The sequence below is a fragment of the Meriones unguiculatus genome, chromosome 2 (assembly GCF_030254825.1).
Source record: "Meriones unguiculatus strain TT.TT164.6M chromosome 2, Bangor_MerUng_6.1, whole genome shotgun sequence".
NCBI classification, from domain to species: Eukaryota; Metazoa; Chordata; class Mammalia; order Rodentia; family Muridae; genus Meriones; species Meriones unguiculatus.
Window position 1 is genome coordinate 32,099,216 of NC_083350.1, and position 26,777 is coordinate 32,125,992.

The following is a 26,777-nucleotide window of genomic DNA, read 5'->3' on the forward strand; positions in this document are numbered from 1 at the left end:
ACTGGGAGGTTCTGGCACACAGTCTGGGTCACTGTCAACAATTCACCAATACTGTCAACACAGTGCTTCGCTCGGGCCAGTTACTTCCAACCGTTTTCTGTGGGCCCCAACAACTGCGTGGCTCATGAATAGCCATCACCTCCCCAAGGAGACTTTAGCAGAACACTTAATTGCCTCACTGAACAAAGACTGTGTCCCGAAACATATCCAGCTTGGCAGAGGTCAGTCCCCCCAGAGCTGCGGTTCACGTCTGGAGAGACTAGTGAAGACAAAATGGTCTCAGGAGCATCAAGAGGTTAAGAGCATCCAGGTTCGGTTCCTAGCACGCACACGGAGGCTCACAATTCCCTCTAACTCCCTTGCCAGGAGCCGTTCTAACCTCCACAGGCACCAGGCACACCTCCGTACACACAACCACTCCTACACGAAGAATAAGTCTTTTCAAAACAGACCCACACAAGAGCTCAGGCTGGGAACAGAACCCCTGTCCTGCTCTTCAATCCACCTGCCAGGGCTCCCTTTAAATCACCCCTAAACTGCACTGTGCAGTATTCATTGTGCTTGTCACTGGCTTGATGGAGCTTGGATACAGCAGGAATTGGGAGGTTTCCTGACAGTTGGAATCATTCAAATGCCTACTTGCCGGGTCACATGTTTCATCAGCAAGCAATCTCTTAACCCCATAAACTGGCTGCTGCTCGCTGCCTGGCACAGCAGGAGAGGCAGAGATGACAAGGATGGACCCAACCAGTCAGAAAGAACAGCTAGCTCTCTTCCTTTGCTCGTCCTGAAGCCAAATCCAAGGTGAGCGCTGAGGGCACAGCAAGTGGCAATGAGAATCCTACCTGTAGAACAAAAACACTAGCTCAGAAAGGAAGGGTAGCGTTTAACCCAAGTGGCTTGTGGTGGGACATTCAAAGAATGTGCCCCTCCCATCCTCTCCTCTTAAAAAGCACCCTGGGTCCCCTTTCTATCCCCTACCCCCACCCCTGTAAGAACCCTGTAAGTGTGCCCCCAGCTGCAAGGCACAAACCCAAGCTCTGATTTAGGCTTCTTTCAGGACTTGTGGGTAAAGTCACCCTGATGCCCTCAGCCACCTTCTCCATAGAAAAGCCCCTTCTGGGACTGGCACTGGCACATTTCCTGTCAGCCTCATGGCAGCTTCCCAGGGTAGAGCCTAGGCCACTGTTTCTTCTCTGACGAAGAATGAGAGTTCCGGAGTGCGAACATCCATCCATCACTCCACCCCACGCCTAAGTTCAAAGCTCTTAAATTTTTTTTTTCCACACCTCAGGACAAAAGCTTAAGATTCGTCATCTGGGAAAATGGCTCACAGGAAATTTTGGCCCCAGCTTCTCAAACAAGGGAATGGGAAACTGACAGCCAAAGGGGGAAGGCAGGGTCATAGCCTCAGGCACTGGACCGGATCCTGTGAATAGCAGGGTCTAAGCCCAGTGCTGGTACAGGCAGCATTAGCCAGGAGGCTCCCTGGCTTAGAGGGAGGGAAAATAAGAGCTGGCACTGCGTTTGGAAACTAGAAAATGAGTAGTTATCTGGAAATCCTTGCCAGTCATGAAACTGGAGAAAGCCAACACAGTGAGCTGGCTGCCCCTCTGGTGGACACGCCACACACCGTGGCTAACGGCAGCGGCCAGACTTGGGTCACAGCACTACGAGCGGGTTGGCTGAGTGAATATGCACACGTATTCCTCAGATCAAACCAGACCAGCCGAGCTTGGGGGGTGGGAGCGGGAGGGTGGAGTGCCTGGCCTGACCCCACATCAGAGACGGGAGGCAGAGGAATGAATGTGCAGTGGCCTAAACTCAAAACACAAGCCCGACCGACCGACCCAGACACTTTGAGGATACTTGTTGACGAAACACTGGCACGGGCACCTCTGCCCTGTCACAGAGCTGAGGCTTCCCCAAAGGCAGGGAGGATGGCAGGGAACTGGGGAGACCCCAGGAGCCGAGCAAGAAGGTCATGAAATGTAGCTTCAAAATGAGTGCTTAGAGTGTAAACCATTTTTTCTTTTGTTTGTGCCCTCGTGCACTGTGGCAAGTGTGTGCAGGTCACAGAAGAGGACAGCTTTGGAGTCAGTTTTTCTCTTTACCACGTGAGTGGGAACTCAGCAGTAAGGCACCTTTGTCCCTTTTAAATCAAAGAAACCAACAGCAATTTTGCTTTAAAAAGCATACTAATGAAGAGGAATCTTTAAGATGCAACAGGAAGCTCACATGGCGACCACAGGAGCAGCGGGACTAACGGCCAGCAGAACAGAGCCGGTGGCTGGCAGGGACAGCCAGGCTCTAGACGGGTGGAGGAAGCACTCGCATGTAAATCTGGGAGAATCTGTGTTTTATTGTTATAAAGTCATTAAGCTACTGGGCAGGCTGTCTCCTGAAATTGGGAGGCGTACTCTGTCCCTAGGGAAATGTCAGCCAAGGACGGGATTTACTGAGCTGTTGAAAGTGAAAGAGAAAGCGGAATTGTGGAAGTGAGGCGGAGGAGGTAGGAAGTGGGGCCATTTCACACCCTGGGCTGGCACAGAGCTCCAGGGCAAACTGGCAGTGATGCCTCTGTGTGTACTGTTTCCTGCCCTTATCCTGACTCTCCAAACCAGCCCAACCAAGCAGCCTCCACTCCCACAACCATCCCTATGAAATTGCTCTCCCTTCCGCACACATACTTACTTACTAAAGTGAAACTCCGACCCTCCAACAGGAAATTTGACTTCTCTAAATTCTGTTTCTATTTTACCTAAGAAGTTTCCCATTCCCATCAATTTAGCTGATTATCTCTTTCAGAAGGCAGCCAAACAGAAGAAACAGAATTCTAAATCATACATCGTTGGTACCATTGCTTCAGTCAGCAGGACAGCACCAGTGTCAGAATTCTAGATTTTGACGTAAAAATATCAAACCCTTGCTTAAAGGACCAGAGACACTCCTCAGCAGAGCCTTCTGAAGCTCGAGCTGCCTCATGAGAGGTAAAAGGGAAAATCCTTTCTCATCCCCCGCCCTTTATTTTTGTTTTTCAAGACAGTTTCTCTATGTAGCCCTGGCTGTCCTAGAACTCACTTTGTAGACCAGGCTGGCCTCACACTCTGAGATCCACCTGCCTCTGCCTCCTAAGTGCTGAGGTTAAAGGCATGCCCCATGATCCTTTCTCATTTAAAACTGCATGTTGGCCAGAAAAAGAGATGTGCAAATAACTTTCTTAACATGAGGAAGGTGCATAAATCGATTATAACATGACAGCATAATCATACCTTTAAAAAAAATGTACATATACAACCCTCCCCCTCCACACACCCACTCTAAGACTGATAAAATAGAACCAGCTAAGGCTAGGAATAAGGCCTGGGACCGGAGTTCAATCCTTAGAACCTATATAGAAAACTGGGCATGACAATGCACATAAAGTTTGCAGGCTAGCCCAGGTCACAAGAAGAGATGCGATCTCAAAATAAGGTTGGCAGCTCCAGAGGAATGATGCCCAAAGTTGTCCTCTAGCTTAACACACACACACACACACACACAGTCTCTCTCCCCCACCCACGCTCCTCTCAAAGAGAACCAAAGGCAACTTCAGAAATTAAGCCAATGAAATCAGAAACTCAATGGCTTGGATAAATGCCAAGGTGGACAGAGCTAAAAGCAGAATTAGTGAGGTAAGCACAAAGGACAAAGAATACAGCACAGAGAACAATAAAACACAGGAGAGGCTCAGTATTCATCTTAAAACCCCAGACTGGAGGAACAGCCACCAAAGATGACATGGGTTTCAAAAAAATAACATGCAGAATTCTTAGAAAATAAAGATAGAAAAATAAATAGAAATAAGCCAAACATGAAGGTCAAAAGAGAGGGTGGAAGAAAATGGATTCATACCTTATAAGAAGGGTAATTTTAAAGCGTACTAGGGTGTACCCTCTGCCTGACTTCCACCCATAGAGATGCAGGAGAGGCGTCCTCAGTGTCCGGAAGTCCACAGGACAGGCTGAGAGCAGCTGATCGCCAGAAGGTCCAAACTACTTTGGTTAATTGAATCCTGGGGTTTTCCTATAAATTTCGCCAGATCACATAATACTCTACTGTATTACAGCCGCCATTTTCACCCTTAATGCCTGCCTAAAGTGTTGGGTTTTGTGGCGTGATTAATCTGGCGATAAAACCAGGGCATACACTGATGACAAGAACCCCATCTTGTGGCAACATGTTTCACAGCCTCATACAGCTGTCTTCCCTGTTGCCATTCAGAAGATAAATCTGTGGTGAGAAGTTATCATTTTATCTGCTTCAGCAGACAGAATTTCTGACCCAGCATTTATCTCGTGTCTGCGGCAGCACCGGCGTATGCAGTAAATCTGTGCAGCACAGTAATTTGGGGCTTTGTGAGTTATTTTCAAGTGAAAGCTGGTAGGCTTTGCACAGCTTACTGCAGGAATATTTTAAGAGGAGAGCAAACACTGGCTTTGGGTTAGCTTCTGAAACATCATCCGAGGCTTCCGACATTCCGCTCCTCCAAGATAAACTGACTCTGCTAAAGCAATCACAGGAAAGTCCTCAAACCCACAAGCAACAACACCCCGGGCGATCAGCACACACGATGAGCCCCTGCCCGCCCTTTCTCGTGCACTGCCACAGTTACTCTTGCAACAGGGGATTCCTAACGAGTTTCTTTTCCCTTTCTATTTTAAACAAGAGTAAAAACAGACTCTGAAATGTCTTCATTTTCTCCTTCACTATGACCGCCACCCACTCTGAGTCTTCATCCACTGTTCCCGCTGTCTCCCTGGGGAAAATCTGAAAAGTGCTGCTGACAAGCTGAAAAGCGTAGTAAGTACTGAGCATTGCTAGAGCTAACAGAGAGGCCAAGGGACCCGGGCGGTTATTTACCTTCCTTAATTGTGAAAGCATCACCGACAGGCGCATTTCTCGTGAGCCAATCGAAACTAAACGCTTCTACCTGTGTCAAGATCTGTCTAAAGCTGAGGCTCTCAACCTTCCCAATGCAAGACCCCTTTAACACAGTTCCTCATGCTGTGGTGAACCCATCCATAAAATTATTTTGTTGCTACTTCATAACTGTAATTTTGCTACTTTTACGAATCATAATGTAAGTATCTGTTTTCCAATAGTCTTAGGTGACTCCTGTGAAAGGGTCAGTCAAGCCCTCCAACGGGGTCACAATGGACTAAACGGTTAAAAAGGACAGTAGATCAATAGTAAAACAGCTTTTTATTTGTTAATGTCGCATAAGAAATTTAAGCATGTTACACTATCTTAAAAAACACAACTAGCGCATTTGAAGAGAAGCCCCTCCCCCGCCCTAGCCCCGCTGCCCCATTCCCCTCGTAAGTCAAGAATCTAAGAGAAGTGGCTGACCATACAGCAGCTCTGAGGACCTCCATCCAGACTGCTTACATGATGACTAGGTTAATATTGCCTTCTTACAAAATTTTCTTCTCTTTTCTATTTAAAAAAAATTTGTAACCTTGATCACTTATTACAAAAAAATTCCATACAAAAGTTCAATATATTGAAAAACTGCTTTCCCCCTCCCGCACAGCACCATTTTATATATAGCAGAGAATGATCAAGAGCAGACTGCCCACCCAGATAGAGCAATCTTCAAATTATGACCAGACACGCAGTGGTTTTCTCCCCCTCCCCCTCCTTAAAAGAACTTAAAAAAAAAAAAAATACATACACACATACAAAAAAAATGCCAAAACTTGAGGGCCCCTTTCCAAACAGTACGGTTAGCTCCGTGTCAGTAATTCACATCTTGCAACAACGTGTATGGAGAGGGTTTCTTTTACAAAACTTTCAGTGTCAAAAAGGAAATTAAGGCCATCAGATTCGCAGCTTAGAAATTCACATAAAGGAAATACAAAAATATCGTGTGCTTCTGAGAAGGCTCCGCACTGTATACAGGGTTACCATGCTTCTATCTTGAGGAAGACAGGTGACTTGAAAAGCTCACATAATGGCACAGCTTCTATTGGACGCTCGTGAGGCTCCCTGAGAGAGGAAACAAAGGCAGAGTCAGTACCAACAATATTACAATGTTCTAGTTGTTTTGATTTGGGGTTTTGTGCTTATTTGTTTGATATTTCCCTGTGTAGCCTTGGCTGTCCTGGACTCGCTTTATAGACCAGGCTGGCCTCATATTCACAGAGATCCTAATACAATGTTCTAAACACAAACCATTTCAGATAGAGACATGAAAAACCCGAAGTGCTGTCTTCTATCGGGTCTGCTCACGTCTTGCTCTTTCTGGCATTCTCTACAGGGTTTTCTTCAACAAATCCCACAACTGAATTTCTACTCTGGTTACACCAGTTTTTTCCCAGAAACAAATAAATGCTGATCTAAGCCTGTAAATAGTCAAGAATTTCCCACTTAATTTAAAATAGGCTGAGGTTATGACCACAGCAAGATCTGATATAGATCAGTAAGAAAATTCTTAAAAGGTGTCTAAAGAGCTACAACACGGATGGGCCCAGTGGTTCATGCCTGTAATCCCAGTATTTGAGGAGGCAGAAGCAGGTGGATCTCTGTGAGTTTGAGGCTAGCCTGGTCAACAAAGTGAGTCCAGGACAGCCAGGGCTACACAGAGAAACCCTGTCTCAAAAAACCAGATAGATTAGATGGCTGGGTAGACTTGGATTTGATTCCCACTATATTGTCAGCTCCAGGGGATCCTATGCCCTCTTCTGGCTTCCACAGGTACTGCATGGCTAGGTATAGAGACAAGCAGGCAAAACACTCAGACACAGAAGATAAAAAGGTTTTAAACCTTTAACGAGCTACGACAATGCTCTTTGTCACTTGCCTAGCAAAACTCACTGCCCGTGTGACTTGTGCCTTGTTCCTAACTAGACTAAAACTGAAGATTATCAGTCCCACGGGCACAAATACTGACACTGTGCTCTTTGGCCCCTTTGAAGTGACCATCATCTATGATCATAAACGCAAAATCTCAAACCCCTTAGATTTTTTCTTTTCTTCTCTCCCCAGTGTGCATAAATCTCGATGAGTCTGAATATGCCTACTTCCTCAGCGGCTCTAGAGTCAACTCTTTAGTTTGCCCAGGGACATTCTGATAGTCAGGTTCTCCTTTGCTGTGGAAGTGTGTGGAAACCCCAGGCCTCAGCAATGTGCACTATACCAACCTCATCACTAGGCTTACAACTTCAACTCTCCCACACACCCAACAATACAACTGACAAACACATGCTTACACCATCGTGACACAGCGTACTGAGAAGCTGGGTAGCTAGCTCAATGGCAGGCACTTCCCTAGCATGCAGGAGGGTCCTAGGTCTTAGGTCTGATCCACAGACCCACAAAACTGACAAAACACCCCACAAGTCTGGGTCCTTCCCTACCAAGGAGACTACTTACCTTCTCCTTGAATGCTGGCTAGCCTGAGGCTTCTTTTTAAAGAATGCAATAAGGGCTTCTGGGCCCAACTTTTAAGAGGCCTAGGACCTGCCATTTTTACCATCTTTGTCAGATGTTTTGTAAAGAAACTTAGGCTGAGCTAATGAATCATGAGAATCACACTGAAAGAATACTTTCAGCCCTAGCCAAACTCAAACCACAGAATCACAGAGACTAAGCAATAACTGTTTTTAAGCCCAAGTTTGGTGTATTCTACTGACAGTTCAAATACTATCATTTGTTCTTTCCATAACGCCCAAATAATGTCCTATCCTTCAAAAACACTGTCCAAGTGCCTTTTTCCACAGCTGCTTACAATGACACCAGAGGCTGAAAATGCCGTCTTTGCTGTCCAACCTGCCAGGGTATAGGCAGATCACTTATCCTCAAATATTATCCCACGTCTGGTCACTGTGAGGTCTCCACTGACAGTAGGAAATGGATGCTGTACTTGTTCTTCATTAAAGCCAACATAGTGTTCATTTTAACTATGCCAGCATCCAGATTAAATAAAATCTACCGTCAGTGATTACCCAAGTGGGGTACACACATGAGGTCTGCTGAGAGCCGGACTAGTGAGGTAAGATGTAGATGTAGTGGTTTGAATAGGAATGTTCCCCCTAAGCTCTGTATTTGAATGTTTAATCACCAGAGAATGGCTCTATTGGAAAAGATTAGAAGGATTAGGAGGTGTGTCCTTGTTGCAGGAAGTGTGTCACTGAGGGTGGGCTTTGAGGTTTCAAAAGCTTCACCAGGCCTAGCCTGTCTGTCTGTCTGTCTGCCTGCAATCAGGAATTAGCTCTCAATTACTTCTCCAGCACCAGGCATGCTGCCACACTCTCCACCATGACGATAATAGACGTAAACTGTGAAACTGGAGTCCCCAACTAAAATGTTTCCTTTCATGAAAACTGCCTTGATCGTGGTGTCACTTCACAGCAAGAGACTAGTGACTAAGACACAAGGCCAACCTAGATTACAAATATGGAGACAAGAAAAGACCAAGTAATGACCACACTCAACAGCTTGAAGATAGTCCGCTGCTTTGCACACTACTCGCTGAGCACACACGCCAAGCGAGTGGGCGGCTACTACCTGGGGTCACGAGTGGGAAGAAAGCCACAGGGCTTTCAGGAATTCTATCACTAAAAATTAGAGTAGAGCGGTACCTGCTGGTGGAAGCGCTCCTCCTCAACGGCCACTCCAAGGGGCTCCTCCTCCTCCTCCTCCTCCTCCTCGGGTATGGTTGTTTTAAAGACCGTGCTTCTCTGAGCGACCTCCTAAAGCAACAAACAAACTTCCAATCAGAGGGGAGAGAAGGGGCCTTTCCTTGGCCTAGGAAACAGCACTGCTAGATAAGGGACTTTTTTTTTAAGCCATTTCATCAGCAGCTTTAGCTAGTGAATTTTGTATAATTAGTAGCAGTTAGAAGACTTTCAATTTTTCCTGCAGGGGAGCTACTGGTATCCAATTTGAAATACCCACTGAGCAGTCTCTAATGCTTTTTATTCTGTTCCTAAAAATTCTGTGCAAGTGATTTGGCATACTAAATTCTTTATAAAACTCAACATGAATTCTGCTTAAAGAGCTTAGCTCCTAGCAAAGAAAAGGTGCTAAATAAATGCTGAATAAAACAGAGCTGGAGGCTAACTGATGTGGCCTCAGGTACCATGGTCACAGCAAGAGCACCTGAGTAGTGTGAAGACAAAGACAGTACCTTTCATTCCATCCGGAAATGGAACCAGGACGGATTGGCACTATTTACTAGTAACATACCACTGAGGTCCAGCTGTATCATAAGGAAACAGAGCAATGATCACTCATAAAGGTACAATACAAAGTACCTATTTCCATTTTCTACTAAAGCGTTCAAGTACTAATTACTTTCCTGGAGAGAATGCTGAGCTGGGACACGGCTGCCAGGTTTAAGCATAAGGCTAACCTGATGATCTAGCAGCTAGTGTGTCCTACAGAGTGCTTGAGACCAAAGGTCAAGAGAGACCTGCACAGTGGAACTGCTTCAGCGGGAGCGGCTCTGAAATGTAACAGAGCCCTGCTTAAAAACAAAAGGCTAAGAACCCGGGAAGACCGTGACACACACCCATCAGTGTGCAGCACCTCCAAGGGTGCATTTGTAGACGAAGCAGGGCGCTGGGGCAGCCGTGTGTGCCCCGAGCTTGTGTGGCAGGACTGAGGAGGCCTCAGCCCGAGGCTTCGGTTCTGCAGAATCCTTCACAGACAGACAGTGCACACGTATTCCTCTGCTTTAATCAAAACAGCGGCAGCAGCATGAACACTGCTGTTACCCTGTTGTTGTTTCCTGAGACAGGGTTTCTCTGTGTAGCCCCGCTGTTCTGAAACTCACTCTAGATCAAGTTGGCCTCCAGACTGCTGGGAATAAAGGTCATGCCACCACGGGCCAGCAAGAGCAGCAGTACATTCCAGCACCTGAATCCTTACATCAAACATGAAGTGCAGCTATAGATCTTGGACAAGAATCCTAGAACTGATGTGGTGAAAATGCTGAAGAGGAACACACTGCAATCTTGCATTAGTTTGCCCCAAGAACTAGTAAGGTGGACAACAAAACATTTACTAGGTTAACAGCATAAGTGTTTACCAGGTGAACATACTGTCCAGGATGCTGTTTTGATAAAATGTGAGCATTCAAATGTGAAATTACTCAAAGTCCCAAAGCCAATGAGCAGTGGAGACAGAAACTAACCAGGACAATGAGGCCAATAAATTAATATCCTATGAAACACTATCTTGGCAGCCTTGGTCTGACTGAAGTCTCAGTCACGTCGTACAGAGAACCTTCAAGGAAAAGGGGTCGCACCTCTCCCTGAGAATTCTTCAACATAACCTTCACATCTTCACCAGTGCCCCAAGAGTTCTGGTTCTTCCAGATGAGGTCAGTTGGAGGACTAGCTGTGACTCCGGCATTTGCAGCCCATACCTGGGAAAGAGAAAGAACATCAGTCCACCAAACCAGCACTCAGAGTTCAAGTTCAGCAACATGATCAGACTGTCACATCTAAACGTCAGAGAACCTGTTCCAGCTAGCCTGTGGCTCCCACAGCTCAGAGCTTCTATAGGCATATGGCTTCCTCACATGACAAACACGTGAACACATGAGCCCCAGAAATCAAGCTGCCACATTCTGACCTAGCTCTTCACTAAGCAACTGACCTACAACAAACTTTCGTTCTTTCTTCATCCACAAAAGTAGGGCAACAATGGAACCTACAATAGGTGGGATTGTTGATATAGAGGGATGAGCAATGAAATCCTCACACTGACACACACACATCACAGAATTCCAGTTTCAACAAAGATGACCTTGCTGAATCGTTCAGGGAGAGTGGCCCATCCCCAATCGGAGACAATGTCACAGTGCCCCAGTACATCTCAGCTTATGCTCTACAGAGAATGCAGAAAATGTTCTAGGTAGGATATAATTGCTGCTGAAATAAGCCAAGGAAAATAAATACATTCTCCTCATCAGCATGGAACTCCTGCCATATTTTTATGTATTTTTGGCAGAGGAAAAAAAGTGGCAATCAGAAAACATAAGTCTAGAGGGCTACAGAGAAAGAGCTCAGTGGTTAAGTGTGCACTGTTCTTGTGAAGAACCAGGTTCAAGGCTCAGAACGCATATTGGGCTGCTCACTGACCACGTCTAACTCCAGTTTTAGAGGATCTGGAGTTGGCCCCCTTGGGCATGTACATGCATGTGATATAACAAGACACAGACATACATATTAAAAAAAAAAAAGGAAAAGGAAAAGAAAACCGAAGTGTGATTCCTCAACAAATCTAATAACAAACAAAGCTAACCCTAACCTAATCTAACAATAAACAGAGCTGGGCTTGCTGACACAAACATGTAATCCTAACACTCAGGGAGGGAGAGGGAAGCAATCTCTGTGAGTTCCAGTCAATCCTGGTCTATCTACAAAGGGAACCCAGGACAGCCAATGCTACACAGAGAACCCTGTCTCAAAAAAACAAAAAGGCAGATAAGAAATAAATAAACAAGCAAATGAATAAATGAATGAAATTGGTAGGGAAAAAAGTCTGTAACTGGTTGTAAAATACAAAGGATCTGGTCACCCAAAATGCAAATGACAAATCCAAGCCCACGGGGGAAGTCTATGAATCTCTAAGAAACAAACCCATCCTCCCTTAAGTAGTTTTCCTGTCTTAGAAAAATCAAGGTTGGTTCTACTCCTGCAGCAGGTGGACTTGTTCTTAAAGTACTTAAGCCCCCACAAGGGGGTGACTGGACCTTTGTACCTGAAAGAACTGAGTTACTCCTCTAAGCAGAACGGAACATGGAGGTTTCCAGATCAACCATGAGCATTACAACAGACACGGGCATTTACCAGGATGAAACTGAAAACTGGAACAGATCTGGGCTGCTTTCAGATACAGTGCGGTGTGTTTCTGGCTCTGAGCTCTGAAGATACTTTCCCTAATCTACATGGAATCAGATAGTTGACTTAGTGTGAGTAAGAACAGGTCAGCATGAGGCTCGGTGCCTGAGAAGCAGCTAACCAAATGAATAAGATATGCTGTGCAACCCACATTTCAAAAACTGTTAGCATGTCCAGATAATTTTTGTATTGATATGATATTCTGGATTTTTACTATTTTGTTTGTTTTTGGAGACAGTTCTCTGTGTGGGGCTAGCTGTCTTAGAACTCACTCTGTAGACAAGGCTGGCTTCAAACTCAGAGATGCCTCCACTTTTCCTTTCCTGGTGCTGAGCTTAAAGGTGTGCACCACCATGCCCTGCTTTGAGGTCATATTCTGAACATTTAGAATTTTATACCTTTGTAAGTTTTTAAACTATACCAACAAATGTTTAAAGGCATATTTAGGGTTTTCATCTCTGTTCTGGGTCTTCAGACTGATTCTTGCAATTTGCCTTGCACACTGTCATAGGAAAATCTCCCTCACTATATCCCCAAATGCCAATCATACTTAATGCGAGCTACTAAAATAAGATGTACTACATCATCTCATAGGATAACAGTTCTTCCATAAAACACCTACAGGAGCAATCTCTTAAGTCCCTGGGGCATTACATCCACTGGGAAAAAGCAGATGATTGGCATAATAGCTCCACATTGAGAGAATATTCAAATCTCAATCTTCTGAATTAAAACACCAATTCTTTTAAAGACATTAGACATTATGCATTTTTCCAATATATATAATAAAACTAAGCAATCCTCTCTCACTATAATTACTAAGGAGAAGAACAGAGGAGTTAGGATATTTGTTCTCATTTTCACCCATTATTACAATATTAACACCTGCTACTTTCAGAGAGATGTCAAAGCTCTCTACACTTTAAAGAAGTTCCAAGTTGTACTTTGAGCCTTTGATCTTAATATTATAAATATGTGAGAGACTGAGACAGAATTGTGATCACTTCAAAGTCAGCCTGGGCTATAGAGGAGACCTAAGGAGGGGAGGGGAAGCTAGTGTGGTGGTCTCAGCCTTTAGCCCCAGCATTCAGGAGGCAGAGGCAAAGAGAACTTCCATTAGCTCAGGCCAGCCTGTTCTACAGGGCAAGTTCTGAGACAGCCAAGAGAACCCATACATGTTCAACAAAACAAAATAAAACCCAAACAACACACATAGTACAAGGGGGTTTCTAGAAGATACAGGATCTCATATAGCCCATGTTGGCCTCAAACTCTCTGTGAGCTGTGAATGACCTTTTAGACTCCTGACCTCCATTTCCCAAGTGCTAGGATTGCAAGTGTGTACACCCAACAGTACACACTATTTTTCTTTAAAGAATCCATAAAAATAATCAGTAGTCACATCTACATTCTTCAAGGATGAAAACACCTTCTTTAAAATCATGTTAACACATTTTACTGCTTCATAATTATCATGCTAAGCAAAAACAAAGGAAACATTTGTTTGCTCTATGATTTATTTCTCTAAGCTTGGTATGTTATTGTTTAAAATGTAGTATTTCAGAACATATCAACAGAAAGCCAAATCAGAAGAATTAGAAAGCCATTTAGCCCATCTTTCAAAATCTATAAACTCAAAAAGCATACTATTCTGAATAATACCAGGGTACTGTCCCCACAAGAGGACCTACTTATATGGTTTTATAGGTGCCTTCAGAGTCCAGAAGAGGGTGTGTCAGGTGCCCTGGAGCTGAATTCCCAGGTGGTTTTAAGCTACCCTGGGTGGGTGCTGGGACTTAACTGGTCCTCTGGAAGATCAGCAAGTGGATGTTTTATTTAGTATTTCAAGACCTGGTTTCTCTGTGTAGTCCTGGCTATCTTGGAACTTGCTCTGCAGACAAGGCTGGCCTTGAACTAGAGATCCACCTGTCTTTGATTCCCAAGGCCTAGGGTTAAAAATATGTGCCTTTTTTGTTTTTGTTTTTGCTTATAGCTCTCTCTTTTTTTTCTTCCAATTATTTTTAAATTCCTTAAGATTCTTGTACAGTGAATTTTGTGCATATTCATGACCTACCCCAGCTCTTCCCCTTATGAAACCCTCCCAGGCCTTCTCATTTCACTTTGAGCTTACTTTTGTTCTTTCCCCATTAAGTCCAGTTGCCCAGCCTATTTTGGGGCTGAAGCCTGGTGCAGCAGTGTGGCCAGCCACTCAGGAGTCACATATTAAAGGGAAACTGAGTCTCCTTTTCCCAGTGCTATCAAATGCCAATGGCTCCTCAGCTAGTGCTGAGGCTTCATGCCTGTGTTCCTGCTGTGTGCTTGATTTCACCTGGCTGGAGCTACAGCAAGTGCTCATAACTGGTCCATCTCCCCAGCCCAAGAGAGCATTTTCTGAGACAGTCTTACTAATATGCAGGCTAGGGTGGCTTTGAACTTACAATGTTCTGCCTCAACCTCCCAATCAGTAGAGTTGTAGGTATGTGCCAACTACACCTAACTGCTGAAGGACATGTTAGAAATCCAAGCCTGCAGCTCCAACCCTGAAAATAGCAAAGGGTAAAGTGGATCGCAAAGATATTAGAACATTAAAGCTTGTCCAGGGCGACTTAGGCAGCTGCTGTTTTAGGTGGATGATGGTAATAGCTTCCTACAAGTTTTCATGCCCTGCAAAATCCTGGGTTGCATTAGGCTACAAGTATCAGTAACTACTTCATACTTACTGAAACAGACAAATAATCCAAACGTCAATTCTTTTCAACACTCTAAGACAGAGTTTTAAGAACTTTAATAGCACACACAATACCCTACTAAAAAGCCCATTTCTAAAATGGTTCTCTTTCACCAAACTATTTAGTTTCATTTCTTCTCACAACTATTTCATCTGTGAAATAGTTAACAAATAAGATAACAAATGAGGTTAGAAGACTGAGTTAAGGTTGGATGATGACCGATTTCACTTACTGTAACAGTCTGGCCTGCCTTCAGCACATATCTTGAGGTATATTTGTAACTGACTGATGTGTCTCCAATTTTTCTGATCATCTCCCAGCCTCCCATTGGTTGATCCTAGTCACAAAACACAATATAACAAGGTTACTTCAGATATATAGAAAACTATGAAATGATCAAATCCATAACCCATACATGTTCTTCAAAGCTAAGGCTTTCCCAGGATACACAATGAACTTTGTTTCTCAGCAAACAGTAACTTTTAAAGGGGACAAAACTGAGGAGAATTGAAAATCACAACAAGGGATCATGTTCACTGCTAAATCAGATGGGTCTTTCAGACTTACAACACAACCCAGCCATCAAAACCACAAACAAAGCACCTACAATGTGATGATTTTCTGTTTCTAAATCACACACACTTATGGCTAACAAAGATAAGGAAAAAAATTGTTTGTCTCCTGTATCTGTGCCAGCTTTGCCCAAATTAAGCTGATCGTGAAACTGTAAAACCAAGTGGAAGAAGCAATAAGCCGGGCCTAGCTGACCACTGTTGACCAGCCCCGCCTGCTGTGAGGAGCTGTAAGGACAGCAAAGCAATGAGGTTCACTCCAGGCTGGTGGTAGCTGCACACTCCTGATGGCTGTGCCTCTGCAATCTGGAAACATCAGGACTGCACAATGGCTGCTACTGTTTGCTAGTTGTGGCAACCAGCCCGGGGCCCAGACTCTCCTGGATATGCCTGTGCTGTCTGACTCGTTTAAATGCTTATAACACACACAGCAGTTCTAATAATATGGTCAGAAAGGCAGAGATCTCAAACCTTTTTAGTAGACCCTGAACATACGGCTCAAAAGACATTCTCTCCCGTGTCCCAAGACTCCGCTTCCTCCAGCACCGTCCCACATGCTCACTGTGCCATCAAAACCACAGGGCTCTTTACAGTCCCAGTTCTGAACCTCAGAAATCCCTGTGGTCGACACTTGGCTTTTCACACAAACTATTACACGATGGAGATTCATGCTATTGATGTTTATATAAATCAGATCATGAGTATTTGTTTATTCATTGACTTTTCAGAGTTCAACATAGATGAGCCTGCACCCACATCCTTTTTTATTAATAGCTGCAACTTCTTCACCAACTGGATAAGGAGAATTTATAATTCATCTTTGGGAGGGCCATCATGAAATAGCCAAGTCTGAGTTGAAGGGGTACTTAGCTTTATAAAGCAAGATTAACAAAGAAAATCTCAGACTGGTAAAATGGTTCAGTGGGTAATGGTGCTTGGCACCAAGTCTGATAACCTGCGTTGAATTCCTGAATCCATTGGAAGAAAAGATGATTTCTCTGGCCTCCGCACCCAGCAGTAGTACATGGACACCTTCTCTACCACCACAATAAATAAACATAAGAAAAAAATCAAAGAACATCTTCAGGCCACAAAACGCTTTAGACTTACTAAAACACACCCAAGAAGTACAGCTATTACCACACACAGCAGCACAGCAGCCTGCAAAGCCAGGCCTGAGAAAATGGGTTGATTCATTTACCTGTTCAGAAGTGTTCTTCAAGCGAATAAACTTCCCATCGACATCTATCTCTTCAATGCACACATTCCCCGTGGCTGAGGCAGAGTGGGAAATGCTAACACTACTGCTTGCCTCCGACTCTTCCACATCAACTCTCTTCCGCTTTCCTCTAGTGGTGCGCACACTGCGGCTGGAAGATGCTCTGGACACGGTCACCCGAGAAGAAGGACTCGGAGACAGCTTTAACCTACGTGGAGAAAGAAGAGCTCTGCCAACCAAGTCAAAGCACCTGCCTCACCTGGGCTTTGGTCTACACAGGAAGTTCTAAAGCAAGTCGCTCACCATGTTACACAAGGCCAATAAATGTCTTAACTAAGGTAGCACTGAGTCATACTGGAACACTCATTACCAAAACATCTGAAATCTCCAATGAACGAGCCAACCAATATTTAAAGTAATAATGATAAATTAAGATTTCTAAGGCCAGGCACAGTGGCACACACCTTTAATCCCAGCACTCGGGAAGGCAGAGACAGGTGGATCTTTGTGAGTTTGAGGCCAGCTTGGTCTACAAAGTGAGTCCAGGACAGCCAAGGCTACACAAAGAAAGCCTGTCTAGAAAAAAACAAAAAGTGAGAGCATTTAATAATATAATTTCATTCCATTCAATACATTTGGATACATGCACTGAAAGAAATGCAAAACACTTTGTGGTGTTATTCACATTAGAGAATGCCCAGGGTTTCCTAGAGATCCTTTCAAATGCTTGTGTTCCTTGCACAGGATAGCTAAAACCTCCTTGGACAGCTCTTTACTCTGAACCATCGGCAAATGTCTTAATCTCGTGCATGTATCTCTGAGACAGGAGAAAAGTTTTAACTTACAGCACTTTAGAGTCCTAAAATACCAAATTAAAAAAAAAAAAAGACAGAAAAAAAGTGAGAACAAGAAACAGTCTGTGGGCATGAGAGGCCTGAGACCCTTACCGCTCTTCTTCGCCTTCCAAGAGCTTCCTGTAGGCGCTGATCTCCATGTCCAGGGCCAGCTTCACGTCAAGCAGCTGTTCATAGTCATTGAGCTGCTGCTGCATCTGGTCCCTTATCTCTGCCATCTCCCTCTCTTTGTCAGACAGCATGCGGCGAGAGTTGTCTTTCTCTTTAGCAAGCATGTCCTCCAATTCTTGAATTCTTTCCAAACAGGCTCTAGACTTCAGAGTCAAAGGAACACATTTATTTTCTAGGACCATTTCAACATCAGCACAAGGCAGCTATTTTAAACCATCCCCTGAGCTAGAAAGCAAGTACAGCCCTGCAGGAGCTCCACCTCTTAAATGAAAAGATCATGACTATGAGAAATTAAACCCCCAAATCCTTAAACTATAAAACACACACTTTAAAAAAGTTTAGAGTAACAAAAGCCTAAGAAGAAATATTACTCCTTACATTAAAGTTAGAAAATGTTCAAGTGTTTACCAAGTGAATGTTCACTCTATAGCTGCGGAAACCTCAACTGACTCTCCTACAGGGTCCTCACTTCAGAAGGATCAATTAACTAAAGAAGGCCAGCATATTTTCTTCACAAGAGGAACATAAAAGGTTATGTTAGAATACACTTTGAAGAACTGCTAGTGAACATTCTAAAAACTGAAGCAAAGTGTCCTGGCTACCCGGCTGAATGCACCGGAGTGCATTTACCATAGTCCAACTCCTGTTTGCTTAGCATACAAGGCAGAGGTGTGAAAAATATCACTGGAAATATGCAAGCTGTATTTGGCATACAGAGAGAAAAATCACACATCCTACATCAGGAAGTTCATCTTCAAAAACCTTGTAGCTCACCAGGTAATCATTTACTATGTTTCTCTGTGACAGAATTCATCTCAGTAGCCTCCGAAAATGACAAGGGTAATCAGCTCAAAAAGAATGATGGAGGCCAAGGCCCCAGAATCCCATGTACCCGCACCAGTGGCACAGGCAGGGCCCTACTGAGGAAAATGAATGCTGCAGTAATGGACTTTATTCCCGAACAAGTACAGGGTCAAAAATTTAAAGATGTGATGGGGCTCAACAAGTAACTACATGATAAAAACCAAGTTCCCCAGACTCAGAAGTCACCAATGTGTGAGAAAAGAAGCCAAAAAAGAACCTTTTAGTGTCAGACAAGTACATTATTCCTGCTTAACTGAATATATATACATATATGACTAGATAGAAAAACAATTACAGATTATGGCTACTGAAAGTTAGCATGTGCACAACCTGTTCTGAAAAGATGGATGTATGCACAATCTATTCTATAAGAAGGCCCAGGTTTATGTGTGGGAGTGTGGGGGATGTTATTTAAAGCATGTTCTAAAGAAATCCTCGAAGCAGAGACAGCAGTGCACATTCTGTGTCCAGATCTTAACATTCACATGCCATTCTCAGGAAAAAAGAATCTTGTCCCATGGTAACATAAAAATGCTACCAACAGGCAAACTAGAAAAGACACAGGAGAACTGTCCTGTTTCCACTTTAGACTTCTTAGAGAAATCTATGATTCCAGAGCTGGAGCAGGGAAAACATATGGTATGCCTAAAATCAGGTAATAAGATGATAGTGGCGTTGAGCTGGCTGTAGCATGCTTACAGAGAATGCACGAGGCCCTAGCTTTCATCCCCAGCTACACAACAAAAACCAAACCTCTAAAACAGTGTGGGCTGCAGAGGTGTCCTGGCAGTTAAGAGCTCTTGCTGCTTTTCCAGGGATCCCAAGTTTGGTTCCCAGCACCCACACTGGACGACACACAATCACCTCTAACTCCAGCCTCAGAGTCTAATGCCCTCTTCTGGCCTCCAAAGCCATCTGTACTCCCATGCATACACTACATGCAAGTAAATATACAAGAAATAAAAATACAATTTTAAACCAATACTGTGCTGAAAAGTAAGGAAGCCAGTAAGTAGTGAAAGTGACAGTACTCCCAACAGTAGAACCATGTGAGCGCTGGATTATAATCCTAAGCATTAAAAAATGCTCAAAATCCACACCAAGGAAACCAGGGGCTGGGGATCCTCTATAGAACAGTTCTACTAAATAGTATAGGTCCCTCTCTCAGAGAAATGGAACTTATTAATCCTTCCCCAGGTGGGCCAGACAGCATGAAATGAAAAGCCAGTGACTATCAAGAATTAAAAGAAACTGGCAAATGCTACTGCAATCATACAGCCCCAGTTATTTGCATGTGGCCCTTGATAGGATGTGATGAAGCAGCCACTTGAAACTGTCTAATTATGTGAAAAGGCCCAGAAAAACTGAGACTGAAGAGCATCTAATGGGATGCCAGGCCCATTCTCCTTCATACAATAAAGTCCTACAAAACTCTTAGACCAGGAAAGAGCAGAGAAGTATGTGGTACCCTGCAACAGAAAGAGGGCAACAAGGGGGGGAGGAATCAGTGAAATCCAAATGTTCTGCAGTCTAGTCAAAAGCAAGATGCTACTGCCAGTTTCTGAGTTTGACCAATGTCCAGTGGTAATACAAAATACTACCAATAGGCAAACCAGATAAGGCATAGGACTGTCCTGTTTCTAGTTTACTGTTTGACCAATGTCCCATGGTAATACAAGATGCTACCAAGAGGCAAACCAGAAAAGACACAGGAGAACTGCCCTGTTTCTACTTTAGACTGAGTCTAAAATTAGACCAAAACGAGGCTGGTGAAATGGCTCAGCCAGTAAAGGCCATTGCTGCCACACCTGTCGACCGGAGCTCCATCCCCAGGACCCACATGGCGAAAGGAGGAAACCAACTCCAGAAAAGTAGTCCTCTGACTTCCACTCAAGGCAGCCAGTGCAGACACAATAAAACTGAAAGAAAAACTACTTCGGGACTACAGCCTCAACTAACCTAACCAACCACACTGCACTTACAGGACCAACTGGGAGGTGCCCACTCCCAAGTTCACAGACCTTGTCTTCAGTGTCTTCACTTGCTTCACATGTGGAGGTAGAGGACACACACTAACACGCGAGTTGGGCAACAGAGAAGAAGGTGCTCGCACCAAACCTGACAGCTGAAGTGCACTTGCCAGAACCCACGTGGAAGAAGGAGGTGGTCAACTCCCATGCTCTTCCTCTCACCTCCACATGTGGGCCTCAGCACACACACCCGCCTCTACACACATGCAACAAGAGTGAAGGAAAATCAACTACTCCCAACTCATAAACTACTCAAGATTTGGACATGAGCACTGAGACAATGTACAGAAACCAAATGTCTCTATTATACTGCTTTTGATAAAACAAAATTAAGAGTGAAGCTTACCCTATATATAAAACCCTTTTTAAGCCATTATGAATTGTTTCACTATTTTAAATGAAAATGTTTATTAAATCTCTAGTTTCACCTGCGTAGAAATGTTAAAAATCCAAGATCAGACCTACGTGCTTTCCAGATCTGCCCTCCACTCCTAGAGCCTAAGCTAATGTCTACTACACAATGAAAGAAAGGATGAAATCATGCCTCCAAGCTCCTGCCTCCACACTATAGCCCTATGCCTGAAATCACATGATTGCAGGATTTTTTAAATCTTCTACTTATTTTTATAGATCTGAGTGTTTTGCCTTCATATACATATGTGTACCACGTGACTTGAGTGTCTGGTGCCCACAACAGTAAGAGACAGTTTTGAATCGTCCTGTGGGTGCTGGGAACCAAACCCAGATCCTCTGAGAGCACTAGCTTTTCTTACTACCACCGAGCCATCGTCCCAGCCCCAGGTCTTACTTGATTCCTAACACAGCAATACTGATCCATTTTGATACAGATGAAGTAGGAGCTCCCATAGTCTGGCTGTTAGAAAACCAGAATCATGGGTGCTTCTAGTGTGCCTACATAGACTCTGGCAGGCAGACTCAGACCACCAAACAAGTACTATATGAAATCCCTAATGTACAAGAAATACCACTCTCACCTCCAGGTTGTCAGTCTTAAATTTAAGAAAGTCAGTAGCATAGGTCACATTCACAGAAGGAAACTCTTATGGCCCAACACCAGCATGATGAAATTACCATGACTCAACAACATTCAGACACACGGTAGAAAAACTTTAAACAGATTTTCTTTTCTTTTCCTCTCTCTCTCTCTCTCTCTCTCTCTCTCTCTCTCTCTCTCTCTCAGACTAAAAACACTTACCACACACCTATAATCCCAGTACTTGAGAGTATAAGGCAGAAAGACTGGGGCAAGTCTTAAGTCTGCCCAGGTTACAAAGTCTGAAAACTACACTACAAAGTGGGATCAAAGAAGTGTGTGTATATATGTGAATGTATTCATTCATTCCTCAACATAAAACCTTCTACCAGGAATGAGCACAGGAGACTTTCCCTCTGCCCCGATAAATTAAAAACTGCTCTAGCAGAAGCAGTGCTCCTGTCTACTAAGACAGCAGGCGCCTAGAAACCCCAAGGACAACAGTTTAAAATCCACTAACCTGAAAGCACTGTACGGAAGGCAGTATGAACAGAAGAACAAGGCAGAGACTGAACCGAAGGCCAGAGGACCCAGACCTGGCTTCCAAGTCCCAGAACTTACTGCTATTTAACCACAGTTAGTCACGAACTCATCAGCTGTCTGTAAAACTAACATGAGGCCCAAGAGAAGCAACAGCCACACAAACAGGAGACGTTGTCTAACAGAGAGCGTAGTTGGTGTCAACTGATCAAAGCAGAAAGGCTCCTTTCTAGAAGAGTGCCACTTAATGTTCCCCCAATTTGACACTGGCGCTCCCTCTCCAACACGGCAGTACAAAGAGAAAGGAGCTTTCGGCTGAGCACTAGCACTAGGACTTCATAATAAAGTAGGATCTGGGTATAAAAATGGGACCTCATCATTCAATCTTCCCTGGCCTCAGCCTTCCTAACCTCCTGATCTGGGGCCTAAAGAGCTAACTCAGTCAGTGAGGTGCTTGTCAAGCAATCATGAGGACCTGAGCTGGGAGTGGAATGAGTGACTGAGTGAGTGTGTGTGTGTGTGTGTGTGTGTGTGTGTGTGTGTCACCAAGAGATCATCTCAGAGCTTGGGGGAAGTAGTTTGTAACACTTTGTTACAGCAGCCCAAGAGAAGTTAAGAAAGATGGTGCAACAGAAAGCAAATGTCTCAAGGATAATTTTCAATGAGAGTTACCTATAAAGAGATTATTGGGAGGAAGAGAGGAGAAACCCTTTGTTACCCTACAGCCTCTGGGCAAGTCATTAAACCACTTGATCTGCGGTTTCATCAAGTGGCTAGTCCACTGTTACATGAAACCTTCAAAACACTAGCAGAAAAATCTAATCCTAAAATAAATTTAAAGTTTTACGGCACAACTGATGAAATGCACAAAGCAGCAATGTAAAAATCTGTTAACTGTTTCACCACGCTATTTTATGTAAGTCATTTTCTGCTTTATGTTCTAAACCCCACAATACTTTTATAACTAAGAATATTTTGCTAAAAATAAAAAAATTAAAAACAAAAACAAAAACAAAAAACAAAACAGGAAGAAAAACCTGCTCAACAAATGAATGATGAATGAGTAGCATAAACTTTAAACAAGATTTTCTCCCTCAGGACAAATGAAGTTGCTTCCCATGTAATTAAGACAGGCAATGCTGAATCCACGCATGATTCCACACCACGATTCCAGCATCACCCCAGAACAAAACTGACTCGCACCCACATCCAGGCCTACCTCAGTTCACCTGGAGCACAGTAGGCAGCCAACCAACACTGAGGTATGCCAGTAAGTCAGTGAGGCCAGTGACTTATTGATGAGTACAGAAATTCACAAAACCACTATTTACACTGCAAGGAGAATTTGGAAGGAGGACATTTCACCACCCACAATTTTTGTATGTTTTTTTTCCTTTTGGTTTCTAAGTGTGGCCGAAAAGCAGCACTGCAAAGAGAGACGGGTTGAGCAGTACTTCGGCACACTAGTGGAGTGATCAGGGCTCCACAAAACCTACTCACTAACTAGGGATAACGGTATCTTCCTCAGGTGCAGGATCTCACTATGCAGCTCTGGCTGACCTGGAACTAACTATATGGTCCAGGCTGGCCTTGATTTTGCAACTCTCTCACCTCTGCCTCTCAGTTGCTGAGATTATTGGTGTGTACCACCACAAAACCATACGATATTTATGTGATAAAAAGCACTATATTATAAAAAAGTAGAGAATAATGCCTCATCCGTGACAAAGGCAGAAAGCAGCATCAGAAAGGCAACAGACAGAGATGGTACCGGTAGCAAGCCCTCCAGTTTAACCTCAGTTAAGAAGTTATGAAGATGCTTACTTACCTCTTTCTGCAGGTTGGAGAGCTGAGAGGAAAGGCTCTCGATCCTCATGCGACTCTCCATCAGTTCTTCCCTGGCACTGTTGACAGTGGAAGTGTTCATCTCTGAGGACAGCCTGGCATTCTCAAGCTGTAAGAACAGGAAGCCACAGTCAGTCTTACCTAGTAAGATAGAACTAACAAATGAGGACGCGTGATTCACCAAGACACTTCAAACGTAAAGACCTTCTGGTAACTAGCTGACGAAATACAGGAAAACATGGTTTGCTGACGTACTTCACCATACACTTGTCCTTTCAGACTCACTTCTAAAAGTATGAGCCTAAACAATTTCAATATATCTAGGTCATTAACTCAGCTTATTTTTTTCAGTATTTCACCCACTAAGCATTTACTATCTAGGGTAGCACTAACAAAGACCGTGGACAATAGAAACTTGAGTGTAGTGATGTCTGCAAGGGAAACATCCTATATAACATTTACCATGTGAGAAAAAATAATTCGCAAATAAAACCAAGACCTATCATGTGATCTGTGCATGTAAGTGGGATGAGTCCACACTTTAGAAACGAACTGTCAGATTTTCTATTTGGCCTTTCTATGAAAGCTAACAGAGATAACGCAAAGGAAATGACACACCCACTACACTGGCAATGTGGAAGTCAGAGATGGCCGCAGTGTGGAGAAGCACCAGAAGCACCGGGGTTGGAAAGATTTAAGACACTTCAGGCTTAACTACTCTGATACAATGTGAGTGACCCACTGACACAAACATAGAGTTTTACTTCTAATAATACTGGAATAAATTCATTTTTATCTGCATCCTAGTAGTGTCTAGTCTATAGGAGGCTACATTAAAATTACATTCATTTTACTTTATTCCTAAAGAACAAGAGAACCATTTCATTTTTTCTAACTTTCTAAAACTTTTTCTTTCATTATTTTATGTTTACAGGCATTTTTCTTGTGTGTATATTTGTGCACCACATTTAATGCAGAGGGAAGGCATTAGATCTCACAGGACCACGATTATAGACAGGTGTGAGCTGCCATGTTCGTGCTGGTAACTAAACTCGTAACCCCTGGAAGAGCACCCTGTGCCTTTAACTTCTGAGCCATCTCTCTAGCTCCTTGTTCTGGTTTTTAAAAACGATTCCTGGAGCTGGAGAGATGTTCAGCAATTAAGGGCACCGGGCGACTCCTCTAGAGGAACCTGGGATCAATGTCTAGCACCCACACAGCAGCTCACAACCACCTATAGTTGTGGTTCCATAGAATCCAGTGTCTTCATCTGGTATGCAGATAAACATGCAGACAAGCACCTATATAAAATAAATAAATCTGAAGGGAAAGCTAGAACAGAGCATGCCGTCAGACTCCTCAGGGTGACTGCGGTACTGACTGGGTCTGCAGGCAAGCGCTCACCTTGGCATGGTAGGTCTGCTCCAGCTCCTCCTTGTACAGCCTCACTTGTGCATCATGCTGCTCTCTCATCTCATGCAGAGCTTGAGCCAGCTTGTACTCATACTCAATCTGACGCCCAGAGTCCACCTCCACCAAACGTGTTTCGTGTTTCCTTCTTGTCTCATTGATCTCCTGCAGTGAGAAAAATAACAAAACCAAGTTGTTTACTAGGGCCACGCCAACCAGAGCAACCTCAGCACCATTTCATGCTCCGCATGCTAACCTCTATGCCTGTCCTGTCTCAGAACAGGTCCACGATTACACTGCTATCTTTTAGTTTTCAGGCAGAAGATCTCTGGGTATTAACATAATGACATGATGACAGTACCTCAAGCCCCAGGAACTTTCCCAGCTCTTTTCAGGGGTATAGCTAATTCATTTCTCTGTTGGCAAGAAATGGCCTGACGATTTGCTAACCAGTGTTTGTTTCGAAGTTGCTTTACTGGCAGTGCCTAAGGACAACTCTAAAAAAGGACATTTCCTCAGATACAGTGACAGTTTACATGACTCTTCTTAGACTCCGATGTTACACTCTCAGTGACAGTGTAAGTAGGTCTCACTCTCAGCAACGCCACTTGACTATCTCAATCTACTAATAAGGGAAAGAAACAGTCCTGACCTTCATGGTTTTAAGACACTGTCCTGCTTGGTGGTGGTGGTGGTGGTGGTGGTGGCACATGTCTTTAATTCCAGCAGTCGGGAGGCAGAGGCAGTTGGATTTGTGAGTCCACAGAACAAGTTCCAGGATAGCCAGGGCTGTTAAACAGAGAAACCCTGTCTCAACAAAAACCGAACAAACAAAACTGTCCAAATAACCTGGGATAGGAAATTTGTAGTTAGGCACATAAGCCCACTAATAAATAAACTGCCCATTTTAGCTTCTCACGCTGAGCATATTTGTCTTGAAAGGAAATAATGAAAGAAGCCACAAGGGGGCACTGCAACTCAAAAGCTGTTTGTGTAACTTTGTACAGTGCTAGGGATTAAACCGAAGATCTCCCAGGTTAGGAACATATTGTATCATCTATCTAGTGCCTAGCCCTGTGTATTTCCCCTGTGTATTTCTTCATTGTTCTCTTAACCATTAAAGGAGAAAATGTGCTTTGTGCAGTTACCTGCAAAGTATCTCCTATCCTGCCATCTTTGTATTAGCTACCTTTTACTTATACAAAAGAAAGAATACTTTTGCTTGTTTGATTTTATAGTGTGTGGGGCTAGATCACACACAAATGACCTGTACCCACACAGAGGTCAGAGAAGAATCTGCAGGAGTAGGTTTTCTTTCTACAGTGTGGATTCCAGGGATCAAACTCAGGTTGCTGGGCTTAGCAGCAAATGTCTTATAATGCCTTACCTGATAAGACATCTCAGCTCATTACTTTTTGACACTGGGTCTCAAGTAGCCTAGGCTACTCCCAAATTCACTACACAGTGAGGATGACCTTGAAATCCTAATTCTCCTGTAGTAGGATTCCAGAGATGAGCCACCATCGCCCATGTTTCCCTTAAAAAGAAAACTTTGCCAGGCAGTGGTGAGGCACACCTTTAATGCCAGCACTCTGAGTTCAAGGCCAGTCTGGAAACAAAGTAAGCTCCAGAATGGCCAAGGCTACAATGAGAAA

At 43.8% G+C, this 26,777-nt stretch overlaps 1 protein-coding gene across 1 annotated transcript in view; it reads right to left on the bottom strand.

Moving 5' to 3' along the window:
- Positions 1-5,227: 5,227 nt before the first annotated feature.
- The window catches only part of Lmnb1 (lamin B1), a 40,318-nt gene continuing 18,768 nt past the window's right edge, over positions 5,228-26,777 (bottom strand). The window contains 8 exon segments of the mRNA XM_021659410.2: positions 5,228-6,030; positions 8,625-8,735; positions 10,295-10,414; positions 14,856-14,960; positions 16,397-16,622; positions 17,362-17,582; positions 23,696-23,821; positions 25,117-25,287. Coding sequence (XP_021515085.2) covers positions 5,989-6,030; positions 8,625-8,735; positions 10,295-10,414; positions 14,856-14,960; positions 16,397-16,622; positions 17,362-17,582; positions 23,696-23,821; positions 25,117-25,287 — 1,122 coding nt within the window. The 3' untranslated portion in view covers positions 5,228-5,988.